The sequence below is a fragment of the Dipodomys merriami genome, unplaced genomic scaffold (genome assembly GCF_024711535.1).
Source record: "Dipodomys merriami isolate MVZ:Mamm:240054 unplaced genomic scaffold, mDipMer1.0.p SCAF_34, whole genome shotgun sequence".
NCBI lineage: Eukaryota > Metazoa > Chordata > Mammalia > Rodentia > Heteromyidae > Dipodomys > Dipodomys merriami.
In genome coordinates, this window is record NW_027204937.1 from 5,176,441 (window position 1) to 5,190,323 (window position 13,883).

At 40.9% G+C, this 13,883-nt stretch overlaps 1 protein-coding gene across 2 annotated transcripts in view; it reads right to left on the reverse strand.

The window, feature by feature from the left end:
* Positions 1-1,434: 1,434 nt before the first annotated feature.
* The window catches only part of CUNH1orf87 (chromosome unknown C1orf87 homolog), a 70,795-nt gene continuing 58,346 nt past the window's right edge, over positions 1,435-13,883 (reverse strand). For both annotated transcript variants that reach the window (XM_069987050.1, XM_069987049.1), the window contains 3 exons: positions 12,595-12,674; positions 8,567-8,774; positions 1,435-1,806 (listed from right to left, as the gene is read on the reverse strand). In XM_069987050.1, coding sequence (XP_069843151.1) covers positions 1,646-1,806; positions 8,567-8,774; positions 12,595-12,674 — 449 coding nt within the window. In that variant the 3' untranslated portion in view covers positions 1,435-1,645. The remainder of the gene's footprint in view (positions 1,807-8,566; positions 8,775-12,594; positions 12,675-13,883) is intronic.

Consider the following 13,883-nt stretch of genomic DNA (forward strand, 5'->3'; position numbering starts at 1 on the left):
TGCAGGCAGATGAGGGCCCCTCCATGCTAATGAGGGGGGCCATGGCTGGCATTCCTGAGACACCCAGGCTCTCCCTGAACTGCCTTTGTTGCTAAGGAGCCTTGGAACTGCAGCTGAAAGGCTCTTAGGAGGGAGGGAGTGAAGACAGGGAGAGAAGAAAGGCAGACATTTGTTTTCTGAGCTTCACAGTTCCCTGGCCAGCTCGAAAAGCAGTCCAATTTCTGATCCCAATTAGAATATCAAACCCCCTTGTTATTGTTTCTCCTAATGATCTTGGGAAATTCCTCTGAAGAGTCAGCAAGCACTTAGCAAATGCTTTGGACTGTGCCCCATTGTGCTTCTGGTTGTATAAACCACACCAAGGCAACCTGAAAATACCCTTTATTCCAGCCCCTAGGGTGGTGGTGGAGCTGGGGGACTGGAAGAGGGCAGAGAGTAGCTGGGTTTTCAACATGTTCTTATGCAGGCTCTGTCCAATAGCGTTCCCTAGGCACCTACTCTGAGAAGAATCTGGGCTCTGTGATGGAGAGACAAAAATGAAGATGGTGGTCCCCAATTTGGATTTACTGCCAAACTTCCTAGAGAGACAGTGAATTCTGTAGGTTATTTGCTGTAACTGTGTCTGTATGGTGTTGTCAGACAGAGTTCTTCACTGGTTCTAATCCTACCACAGTTACTGTTAGACCACGAGTAAATAAATAATTACCCCATGTCTCATCTGTAGGATGGGCACAGTAACCTTCTAATTTGTTTGCTAAGAGCAAGTGCAAGCAGAAAATAACAGGAATGAGAACAAGTCTTTATTCTCTATTGGCTCATGACCATTTCCAGGTAAAAGAGAAAAAGGTCTATTAAATAGCATAAAGTAAAATACTGTGTAAGAATAAAATACACTAATTTCACCTCATGGGCCATGTCTGTGTGCCAGGTGGAGTGGGTTATCATCTCATTGTGCTTCCTGGGAAGATGGTGAAGTACTGAGGTTCACACACCTGAGAGACAGTCTGCCCATTGGTGAGATCCTGCCTTTGACATTCTGAATTCTCACCATCTTTAAAAGGCCAAAGCCCAAGGCGCTTAGAGAGATGTGGTTCCACAGTTGACTCTAAGCAAGCCTCATCACACAGAATCACACCCAGAAGGTTCTACTGGAGAAGGTGTCTCAAGATAAACAGACACAAGGCTTTACTACTCAGCCTCTAGTAGAAGCTCACACTGACACAGCCATAGGGAAAAATGCAAAATGCTACTTATCAAAGAGAGAGGGAAAAAGAAGGGGAGACAGAGACAGAGAGACAGAGACAGAGAATGATGTTAATACATAGAAGTGGGGCTTGCAAACACCATCATTATTTAATCAGCAGTGTTGAAAAATATCAAACATACCATGTTAATAATATGCTTTATTATCATAGAAAAGCAAAGTAAGTGAGTTCGTATAATATTAACAAAGAAAAGTGGTATCTCTTCTGGTCATTCTGAATTGCTGTGGGGCAAACATCATAGTCAGAAACCAAGGCCATGGATCTCAGTCTCATGGATCTCAGCTCTGATAATGCCTGGGCCACTACATTCAGGCTGTTTAAACACATCCGGGTTCAAAGTGAGTTGAGAGTGATGTGTGCCCTCACAGCATGGCCTAGTATTACAGCTCCTTCAAGTACCGCAGAGCTGGCTCCAAGACCAAATCTTCCCCTTTGCGAAATTTCTGCATAGCCTGGTTGATTTTCCAAGGGCTGAGGGACAGGTTGTAAATGACATTGTAGTTATGAATTAGGCGTCTGGCTCGTTCCTTCTCCAGAAGCCCTGTGAGTAGATTGGATGGGTGGCGGGTTTGTTAAAGAGAAAGGAGAGAATAAAAAATATGAGCTCAAGTGACTTTGAGGTGGATATTAGGTATTAAGCTTTGAAACTTTAAGCATCTTAAAAATCAAATGCCACCTTCCAAAGTATTTAGAGTCCCAGATGTGCGTCTGAGATTTTGGAAGGAATTTCTGTGTGACTTGGGGAGGGACAGGAGGAGATGAAGTCTAATAACCATCACAGATAAGTTCTAAAGCAATTTAAGTTTGGCCTTATAACCATACTACTCCTTAAAAACTCTCATTTTTAGTAGTTGTACAAAGTGGTGACTACTCAACAATGCATCTTGATCAATGTCACCCCTTCAATCATTCTACAATCTCCCCTCTTTTCCAATCTCCCCTCCCTTCAATTTTCCTAGTCTCATAGGACATGCATTGAGCATGATGACTACATTCTTCCCTACTTCCTCTTATTTGTCTAATCCCTTCCTTTTCATTCCCTTTCCCCCCATTCTCAAGTACCAGCTTCCTGGGTATTCATTTTGTTGGACTGTGAATTCGTTTTTCTAAGGGGTTACACCCTTTGAATTTTCCCCTGCATAAACCAGAATTTAGTTAATAGGCTTGTGTACACTTGCATACAACTCCATATGAGCCACACAACTTTTAAAGCCAAGTGTTGAAAGTTTTGGGGTGCGTGGTAAAAAAAAGTATCTCCACATGTTCTAGTTTTTTTTTTTTAAATCTTATCAAAGTATACAAACATGTTCCTACACATGCAGGGTTGAAACAATGCCTTTGAAGTGCATTTCCGGACCGGCATTCCCTGTGCTGTTTTCTAGCTGGGAGCTCCTAGGGAAATTGCTTTGCTTCTCAAGGATCAAAGGTTGAACCTGTGACATAGAGGTAGGGCTACATACCAGCTCAGGATACAGTCTGATACCCACACACTACACAGGGCAATGCCAGCCAATGCCAATTTTCATTCCATAGAAAGGTTAGGGAGGCATGGCAGTTGTTGAGAGAAGTTTTAAATGTACATCTAAGTATCATTAAAGATCACCAACTCATTCATATGCCTGAATCATGAGCTTAGATACATGACTTGGGGAGTATAAAGAATTTATAAAGCTGGGTGCTGGTGGCTCACGCCTGTAATCCTAGCTACTCAGGAGGCTGGGATCTGAGGATCGCAGTTCAAAGCCAGCCTGGACAAGATGAGACTCTTATCTCCAATAAACCACTCAGAAAACTGGAAGTGGCACTGTGGCTCAAGTGGTAGAGCGCTAGCCTTGAGCTGAAGAGCTGAGGGACAGTGCCCAGGCCCAGAGTTTAAGCCCCATAACTGACCAAAAAAAAAAAAAATTATAGAACTGATCTGCTATCTCTGGAACTTGCTGACCCATTGGGAAACTGAGTTATGCCTAATATCAATTAGAAGACAACTACAAAATAATAATAATGACAACACATTATTGGATAAGATTTACTATACTTTACCAAGCATTTTGGCAGTATTAACTCACTCAATCCTCCCAACAATCCATTTCACAAAGGGAGGAACTGAGATCTAGCATCTCCACATTATTTGATCGAGTTTCCTCATATAGCGTTGCCTTAGGAACGAGGGGGAAAGACAGGGATTCAAATATGTTTCATATTGTTTCCTCATATGTTTCTTGAATTGTGAAGACATCTGTTACAATTGTCAATAAAGAGCTTTCAAATATCCTTTCTGGAAATGAAAGATAATCCCCTGTGCTCTTTTTACTCTCCGTTACCTATAGAGAATGCGATTTTAAAGTTATTTCTCCAAAAACCTAGAGGCAATGCTTCATTTTAGAGAAGACCTTTATTAGTCTTCCAGAGCTGGGCAGTGGTAGATAACTTGTCAGTCTGGCTTGACATACCATGGAGAGGTGTGCTTTCCTGTGAAGAGAGCGTGAGGCCGATTCTTTTCTAGCATCTGTTCTCCTTTGGGAGTTCTTCTAGACTTAACAGTAAGCTATATGTTCAGGTGAACTTCTGTTTTATTCTGTTCCCATTTATTTATTGGTTGACTTGTCCAATATACTTGTCCATTTTCCCTGAATCAACTTCATTCTTTACCTTAGACTATACACAACTTAGAAAGTCTCTGAATTGAGTGTTTGCTCTTAGGTTTTTCTCCCTTTAAACATTTCCCTAGATCCTTCTTCTGGAATTGTAAGTCAATGGCAATGATGTAAGTTTCTGACTACAAGTTTTGGGATTTTTTTGTGTGTGTGTGGGTCCAGTCATGGTGCCTGAACTCTGGGCCTAGGTGCGGTCCCTCAGCTCTTCAGCTCAAGGCTAGTGCTCTACCACTTGAGCCACAGCACCACTTCTGGCTTTTTTCTTTTTGCTTATGTGGTGCTGAGGAATTGAACCTAGGGCCTCATGCATGCAAGGCAAGCGCTCTACCACTGAGCCACCTTCCCAGCCCCAAGTTTTGGGATTTTTAAAAAAAGTTTCTTTTGAACCTCACTTTAAATGTTATAAAGAAAGAATGAAATTTTGTGAAAAATCAGTAACATAATTAGCTCTTAGTACAGTGGCCAGTACTTGTAAGTACTCATTAATGCCAAGAATCACAACAAGACAATTATAATAATTAACTTAAGAATACTTTTCAAGTATATATGTATACATTGAAATGAAATAATTATTATGCTACATGACATTTAGTTCATATTCTAATTAGAAATACAAAGTAATGTCAAAATTTTCATCTAGCAATTCCAGTGGTATTATTACTTTTTCTTGTCATCTTTGCCATTGGTAGAGGTTCTTAGTGTGAAACGTTCAGTGAAATTTAGATCTGTCTGAATTACTCTGCCAATGGGTGGTGGTCCAAAGTGGAAACCTAAAATATCCCTAACAATCTGTCTCAGCGTTAAAAAGTCTGTCCTTTTGCAGCCAGAACCAAAACACAAGAGTTAATAAGAACCACTTTAACATCCACTTCATGGTTACAGTTTACAGAGAGCTGCCAAATATTTTATCTCATCTGATCCTTTCTCAACTCCAGGAGGCATGTTTTATTAATCCCAGTCCTAATTTATAGATGAAACTCAGAGAATTTACATGACTAGCTTTCAGGACTCAACAACTAGTGGAGTCTGGGACTTGTCCCCAAATCTTCTGTTAAAAAAACAAAAACCAAAACCGCATGTTCTTGTATGTCTCTAGAACTGGCTCTAGTGAGTCATCAAATACAGCAAGGATTGAATTATGGCTGCACTTCCTACTTGCTATCCTCTGTAAACAAGGGTCCTAATACCTTCATCAAGTGTTGATGTGAGAACTTGGTGACGAAGTGCATGGAAAGTCCAGGACCATGTAGAGAATATACTTCCAGGCCTCCTGCCACCTTGAACTTGAAAATACTTTGTATCTAGCCTTTGGTTCATTGGGCCACTTCCAAGTGCACTATTTGCTCAGACATTTATCCCAACCACGCTTCTTTCTTTAGCAAACATGACCAGTTATTCAGAGTCATTCTTTATTTCTTCTCCTCAAGGCTATTTTCTTGACAAACCCATTAGAGGGTAAACGCGGTAGGTTCCCAGAAACAGTGATTTGATGATGGATAGTCTGCCTTCATCTTTTTGGATGAAGAACACCCTGTCCTACATATTTTCTTGCACATAATAAAGCACAGTGATTCATCTGTGAGTAAAGGAAGTGTCATCTGCTCCGCGTCTAGAAGGAGGCCTTCATGGTCTGTGAAATGCTGTGGCTAATAAACCAACCAAATGACCTCAGTTAATCCTCTTTCCTCATTAAAGACAGTTGTAGACGTTCCCAAATCTGGCTGACACATTCCTTGGCTGTTGAGGAGCTAATGGATTTCATAGAAACAGAAAAAAATAGGCATAAACAGTGAAGAGGCCATGAGAAAGGCATTTCAAATCTGCCGGAATCTGTCTCCAAAGTCAACAGAACTTCATTTTCCCTCAGAACTGTTCTGTTCCTATGAGAAAGGTCCCACTCTTTGGGGAGTCTCTTAGCAACTGAGTTTCTGATTTTATGATCCATCATCTATCAATCCCACTTGACATCGTTTTCCTTAGGCAACAATTTTTCTGTCTACGGAGACTGGTTTTTATTTGATTGTGTATTACTTGTAACTTCACCACTCCACTCCTAACGCTGATATGTACACCTAAACTCAGCTGTTCATACCTTTTACATCTTCTTTCTTTCAGAATCTTCTCTAAATACTCTAGCTCAGCTGGAACATCTTTTGGGTGATTCTAGGTAGAGGAAAACCCTCCATCTAAGCTCTGTTGATTCGTAAGTAAGGTGAATTTTACCCTCCTATGAATCATGATCTACTGTACACTTTGAAGACTGTCAGATTCACCCTGTACCCCATTATGCTTCTGCTCAACCTCTAACCTTTGCAGAACATTGTCTCAGATGTCCTATCCAACTCCAAAGTCTTCCACACTTCATCTTGAAGTACCAGTCTCCATCTTCTCCGGAGCCCTCTCCAGTACCCCTGCTTCATGGAGAGCTTCCTCTTATTTCTTTTCGTCTTAAAATTTTTCAATTGATATAAAATTATACATATTTACAAGGCATACCCTTGATATATATACTTGAAAGATACCAATATAATTAGCAGAGACATATCTTTCTCCTTGAATATTTATCTTTTCTTTGTAGGGAAACAAAATCCTTTCTTCTTGCTTTCTTGAAATACATACTGTTATATATAGTCACCCCATTGGGTAACTACACACAAACTTTTCTGCCATGTCTATCTGTCTGTTGTCTTTCTTTCAGAGACACTCACTTGTGTTCATCTATAATAATTTATTCTATGCCATTATTTTCTTTCCATTTTTAACTGTTCTTTCAATCTCTGTATCTTGCATATGATAAGAAGTTTCAATTGGAGACCATGTCATATCCTTTCTCTTGGTCTGTTCTCTAATATAGTGATGGGATTATGAAAATGAATCTTTTACATTCAGTTTGGGGGCTATTTTCTCTTTCTTCAGAAAAATTATTAAAAATCCTGCATATAATATGGTAGTTATATTTTGGGTGGTCTAGAATTAAATTGCTTTGGAAATAATGTAACGAAAAGATCAAACCAAAAGAAAAGGCAAATTAAGATTAAAAAATAAACACATACAAAGTAAATGAAGGCATTGCTATTGTCGTAAGGTTACTTTTAGAGAGTACTAAGGTTTACCTCACCTCCTCCTGTGGCACACTGCAAACCAGCTCAACAGTTTTCATCCATGTACTTTTTTTTTTTTTTTTTTGTCAGTTGTGGGGCCTGAACTCTGGGCCTGGGCGCTGTCCCTCAGCTCTTCAGCTCAAGGCTAGCGCTCTACCTCTTAAGCCACAGCACCACTTCTAGCTTTTTCTGCGTATGTGGTGCTGAGGAACTGAACCCAGGGCCTCATACATGCAAGGCAACACTCTACCACTGAGCCACCTTCCCAGTCCCCATCTATATACTTTTGCATTTGTTCCCTCTTCTTTACTCCTAGATTTTGAACTAGTTCTAGATACTTTCTTTCTCATGGGCACTGCAACAGCCTCCTTTTCCCTTTCCTCTCTTATTTTCTTTTTCATCCTATGTTTCTTTCTGAATGACAACTTCATCAAACCATGCCTGGGTTTAGAAACTCTGAATTAAGTCATGTTTGCAACTTTCTGCTCTGGCATTGAATCATTTCACTCTGTGGCCCCTTTTATATTACTGTCTTGATCGTTTAGTATTCTTTGAATGGTCCCTATTCTGCCAGAGTTGAGCTCCCTAAAGGGGCTTCCTGCATAGCATTTTGCTTGGCCAGTCTTGCACTTTTGCCAAAAAGTTTCTCTATATCGCTCCTTTGTGCCTAACTGCACTTACTGTTTAATACTCAAGTTAGCATTTACAGAACCTTCTTTGACCCCAAGAAAGGACTCTCCTTCCTTTGAATCTCCACAAAGCATATTCTAATGGCACTTACCATCTTCTAGTCTTGGATTTGTTTAAACATGACTATTCATTTGCCTGTTCCTTACCCAGCTCCAAATATTTGTTGAACAGTAGGTACTGGGTATAAAAAGAGTGATATAGTCTGCTGGTGAAATGGTAGTAAGACTTCTGATTTTAAAATGCAATGTATCAAATATGTTAGTGGATGTTCAAGAATCCTGAGGGGCCAGGTGAAGGCTGTCTGATGACTCCCAGAGGAGTGCTTTGTTCAAACACAAAGATATTTAGGTATTAATTAACAGGTAGACAAGTTGGGGGTGGGGTAGGAAGCTCAGATGGAAGGGTTAGGTTTAGGAAAGGCGCAGACATAAGGCAAAGCAAAGTGTGTGTGAGGAATGGGAAGTGACTCATTCTGACATGGTGGAGCCATCCAGAGAACAACAACAGTATGAGGAGAAATGCATCAGGTAGGCAGAATTTTGCCTGGCTAAGGACCTTACGGTCATTCTAGGACGAATAGGGGGCCAGGAGATATTTTAATTTGGACAATTTTAAGATTGGATTCTGGATTCGATTTGGGCAGTAAGTAGAATGAAGGAAGGGTCAGAGACAGGAAGTGACTATCAGGGGGGGATGCTTGTCTGATTCATCTCTGTATTTCTTGATGGTGCTAAGCACAGTGCCAAGCATATGGTTTATATATAAATCATATTACCTGTAGGAAAGGACTAAAAGTGTGGTGTCCCCATTTTGACTGAAACACAAATAGATAGGCATGTTGAAATGTATACATCACCTGTGTTTCTGGGATCACACAGGTAGAGGGCATTTTCCAGCTTTCTGAACCTGTCTATCCACATCTCACATTCTTCAGGCTTGTTCTTCACGGTTGTGCTCATGGGAGGCTGGGAGGCCGGCCTGATCTTCAAAGAGCTCAGAGGATCTTGTGGAGCTGAAGTCTCAGCAAGAGGGCTTTCTGGCTGCTCTTTCTCCTCTGGAGTTTTCTACCAAAATAGCACAAGTATTTCACTGGCAACAATTCACCCTCTAGAGTTTCTCCAGACTCTTGGCCAAAGATGAGGCCACACAACTAGGAAGATTTATTGTAAGGTCTGGCTTTGGAGAGTAAAGATGCATTTTAAATGCTCAGTACCATGGGACCATATCTGCCAAGTTTTTGCTGGATGCAGAATTGGTTAAGATTTTATTTTTAAGAGGAAGGTGACATCATTACTTTGCTTCAGTTTTTCATTTCTGACTCGCCACAAGCAAAGGAACTGAAAATGGCTAAGGTTTTTCCTGATGTTTTCTTCGAAGGATAATAGCGAGAACTACAGGGAGTAGGCTTTCCTGCAACCTTTGCATCCTCTCAGGGGGATAACTTCTCTAAGATCAGAACTAGGGTTGGAAACAATACTGATACCTTTTAGGCTTGTGGGCCTATGTTAAAGGATGGATAGTGTGCTGGAATAGTCATTTAACAAAGGACGTACAGAGCCCCAAAAAGTTACTGTGATGTACTAAGATTGCACAGATATAAGGGCAGATTCAAGACTACATGCAGGGCATAGAGATGATGGCTACTTTACATAGGTATCCTAATCCATCCTAGTGCAAAATGAAAATAAAATAGAGAAGTTATCCCGGGAGTTCCATGTAGAGAGAGTGGGGGTCTATTGTCTGCTCTGCCTTTGTCTGTTTGTTTTCACCCCAAGAACATCATTGTTCCTCCACTCTGTCCACCTGACAGCAGAACGGCCATGTTCTACTTGCCTAGTTCAAAACTGGGCATTTAATGCAACATGATCAAATAAATACACCGTCCAAGAATTTCAGTTATTTTTATGAAAGAGAAAGACAGAAAGGGAGACCAATAGAGATCATTCTTTGTGAGATGCTGAAACTCTGCGGGGTTGTCTACCTGAATACTAGAAATGAGAAGTGAAGACTGAGAGTCAACAGCAGGAAAAGAGAAGATGGAATGGGATGTCCTGACAGTGCGCAAGGTCCTGGTGTTAGTGCATTGCTGATTTCTGTCTGTATTTAATGTCATATGCTTCTTGATCCTTGGAGGAGATTAGGCTGCTAGGCTTGCGCATTGCAATCCAAATGTCCCTTAGAAAACAATTCCTCACCTGCACTCCCTTATGCTTGGAAATGTTTCAGTCTTTGCAATTCTGTACAATGGTCTCAAATTTCTCACATATAAAAAGATGCTATATTCTGATGGAAATTGGGGTGCTGGGGCACAGTGGCTCATCAGGAGGTTTGCCATTCAAGACCAGCCATGGCAAAACATTAGTAAGACTCTCATCTTAACCAATAAGCTAGGCAGTGGTGGTACACTTCTGTGGTCCCAGCTATATAGGAAGCATAGGTAGGAGGTACAGGTTGGAGGATCACAGTCTGAGGCTGGCCTGAGCAAAGATGCAGGGTCCTACTGGAAAAAATAACTACAGCAATTATTGTTGGAGGAATGGTTTAAGTAGTAGATTGACTTTCTTAATGTGTATAATGCCTGTACCATCAAAGACAGAGAGAGAAAAAAGAGGAAAAAAAAGAGGAGTAAGGGGAGAAGGAAGAGGAGGAAGAAAAAGAGGAGAAAGAGGAGGAGAAAGAAGAATTACAACAAGAAGCCAAAGTTCTGAGTTGGGTCACAAACATGAATACAACAGTTGAAGGGAAACGTGAAGTCTTTTTTTTCTGAAATAGAAGATTATACATTACTGTACCTATGAGGACAATAAGCAACTGGTAAATAGCTTTAAGACAAATCAATTTATGGAAAAGCCAAAAAATGTTTTCATTTAGAAGAGTATTGATCTTATGCATTTCTGGATATTTGGGTCACTGTAAAAATCCGATGAGAACTTCAGAAAAGCTGCCCAAATGAACACACATATGTAAACATTTTGAAAGATGATTTTTAGTCAGATCCAAAATGACTGTGAGTCTCGGAATCTGATTCTAAGCCATGCTGTATTTCTTCAGATAGTCCAATGCTGCCTGAGATTTGTAAGGATGTGACTAAGGCTCAAGCAAGTACTTAAGTAATGAACATGGCTCCATGTATCTTACTCTTACCCTATCAGGAGCTGAGAGAATCTCTTGCTTGGCGCAAATGAACATTTATGTTCTTCTTGCTTATTTCTCTGTCTTAACTTCTTTGAGTCCTACGTATACACCTTTTCCTTTAGCCATAAACGACCAGATAAAGAAAAAACCCTGATTTTTAAATGGCTTTATCTTCTTATAATGCTGTTCCATCTGTTATAAAAGCACTCCTTGTCATCTAGCCATTCTCCAAGAAGTATCTCACATTTCTATAAAGTCTTCCCTGAACACCTCAGCTAGGAGAGAGGCAATTACATTGCAGTGTCTTTGCCCATTAGGGTCCTCATTGCTGCATTTGTTGGGGTCTTCTTCCACTAGATGTTTGGAGACTGTAGGCATGTGAGTGCTACTGATGTATCTATGCTCAAGGTGTAGCAGTGGCTTGCACACAGTAGACTTTCAGTGAATGAAGGAATGAATGGGTTTCTCTGGAATAATAGGAACATTGCTTTTCTCAATCCTCTGCTTTGGTCTTCCCTTTTAAAAAGTGGGACAATGAATGTTCCCTATACAAGAATGTGAGGAGAATTAGTTATTGCTGAGATGCAATAAAATCCTCAAAGAAGAGGCAAAATAAAAGAGCAAAATATTTTTTTTGATAATCTTATTCACAACAGGCTTAGCATGCAAGGAGAAAAGCATGTGCTGTTGTTTCTTGCATAACAAGAGGCTTGCCAAAATGGATACTGTTTTCTAAAATATTTCAATGTGTGAAGTGCTTGAGAGGCCTCCTGTCATTTTAAGATGAATTATGTTCTAATCTGGGCATTTAAAAACACAACAACAATAGAAAAACTGGGGCTGTTTTTCAGTTCTACAATGTTTCCTGGCTCAGTGTTGAGAATATTAAAATGGATTTGAAAACTGCTTGCCAAATATTTCCTCCTCCTCCTCCTCTTCCTCCTATTCCTCCTCCTCCTCTTCCTCCTCATCTTCTTTCTTCTTCTTCTTCTTCTTCTTCTTCTTCTTCTTCTTCTTCTTCTTCTTCTTCTTCTTCTTCTTCTTCTTCTTCTTCTTCTTCTTCTTCTTCTTCTTCTTCTTCTTCTTCTTCTTCTTCTTCTCCTTCTCCTTCTCCTCCTTCTCCTCCTTCTCCTTCTCCTTCTCCTTCTCCTCCTCCTCCTCCTCCTCCTCCTCCTCCTCCTCCTCCTCCTCCTCCTCCTCCTCCTCCTCCTCCTCCGCCTCCTCCTCCTCCTCCCCCCCTCCTCCTCCTCCTCCCCCCCTCTGCCTCCTCCTCCTCCTCCCCCCCTCCGCCTCCTCCTCCTCCTTCTTCTTCTTTCTTCTTCTTCTTTTAAATTAGAGAGACTGTTACATTTTAAAATGTGTTGTCTGGGGAAAAGTCACCCCCGTTTTCTGGAAGTCAGAGTTAAGATGTTAAATAGGTCTCATAGCCTCTCTTTATTTGAAGGTCAGATGATGGATCTGTCACCAGCTTGGGAAGGACATGTGCACACATCCTACAAGGGCAATTTCCTATGGCATGTGGCCATCCCAACACCATGTGATAGCAAGAGGGTTCTGCATGCCATCTAGCATAAGAGTTAATCCACACTTCTAGGAATTCTTCTCTGTCTAGGGAGGGTCTTAAAGAGAGTATGGCATCAAGGACTTAGAAAGAAAAAGCTCCCAGGGGAGCGCCCCACCAAAAAACAGAGGAGATCAGGTCAAGGACCCGTGGGACCTTCCTCTAACTCTTTATACCCAGGTACCTACCACATGTTCAGTTTTGCATTCATCTATCTCGTGGACCCAAGGCTTCCCTGGAGTGGTAGGGGAATCCTTTGCAATCTTCCCTAAACAAGAAAGAAAAGACATGGAAGGGTTTAGTTCAGTCTCTTTGTTTAACACATCTATATAGAAGATAGCGATCATTGGGCCAGAGGCCAAGGCGATGGTGGATAACTGAGAATCAGACACAGCCTGTGCATTCCCCTCTGCTACTTTCTGTTGAAGAGGTGCTGTATGACAGAGGTGCAACCAGTATCTCCCACTCACCACTAGCGTTCTGTCCAGATGCTACTAGCTGTAGCCTGTTGCCTTCAGGAATAAAACAGATTTCCTTGAATTCAGGCATACAACCCCACAAAAACCTACTGCAGTCCTTGAACAGTTGGGCTTGAATGTTAGCTACTTCCTTTATTAGAGGCATGGCACTAGGTACATTACTCAACCTATTTGTGCCTCAGTGTCTTCTGTGAAGTGGGGTTAATGATGCCTACAGGTTCTTCTCAGGATTAAATGGACTAGAAAGTCTAAAGCAAGAGCCTGGGGTATGGTTTAATGAATATGCAATAATATTGTTATCTGGTTAAGGGTATTTTCATCAATAAATTCCCATCTCAGACATAAAACCTTTTTTTTCTTAAGACAGGCTTTTAGCATTGTAATTATGAGTCATTATGTACTGCTATAGTGTTCTCCACCATCCAGCATTAGAGTGTGTATGGAGGGCATACTTGTGAAATAAATGAATGGTCCTGTGCCCTCCCCTATCTGACTCAGGTGCCATACAGGGTAACCCTAATTAGATGTTTAATGAGGGTCATGATAACAACCAGTTAGGGCAATAAGTACCTCCCAGGCAGATCTGACTTGGCAGGTTGAAAATTTGTCAAAATAACCCCATCATTACCTAGTAGCCCTGGCCTCTGCTCATTATCTCACCCAAGATATGTAGAAATAGCTTTTCTATTTATTGTAGGGGGAAAAGATTTCCATGGTAGGGGGGTACTTAGAATGAATCTACGAGTTGTATGTGAAATAGGGGCAGGAGTACTGAACTCTGGTGTCAGACCAGTCAGAACATTAAGCCAGGAGTTTTCACTTTCCCAGCTATAAAACTTCAGATCATTTCTTTCCATCAGTGAAATTATGCCTGCATAAGTATTATATGAACTATTTACTCTAGGGAAGAGATACAAACACATCTGTGGTGGTGTTATATGACCATAAGCAAATCTAGTTAACCCAAAGAAGAACTAATATTACCAGATGCCAAACTA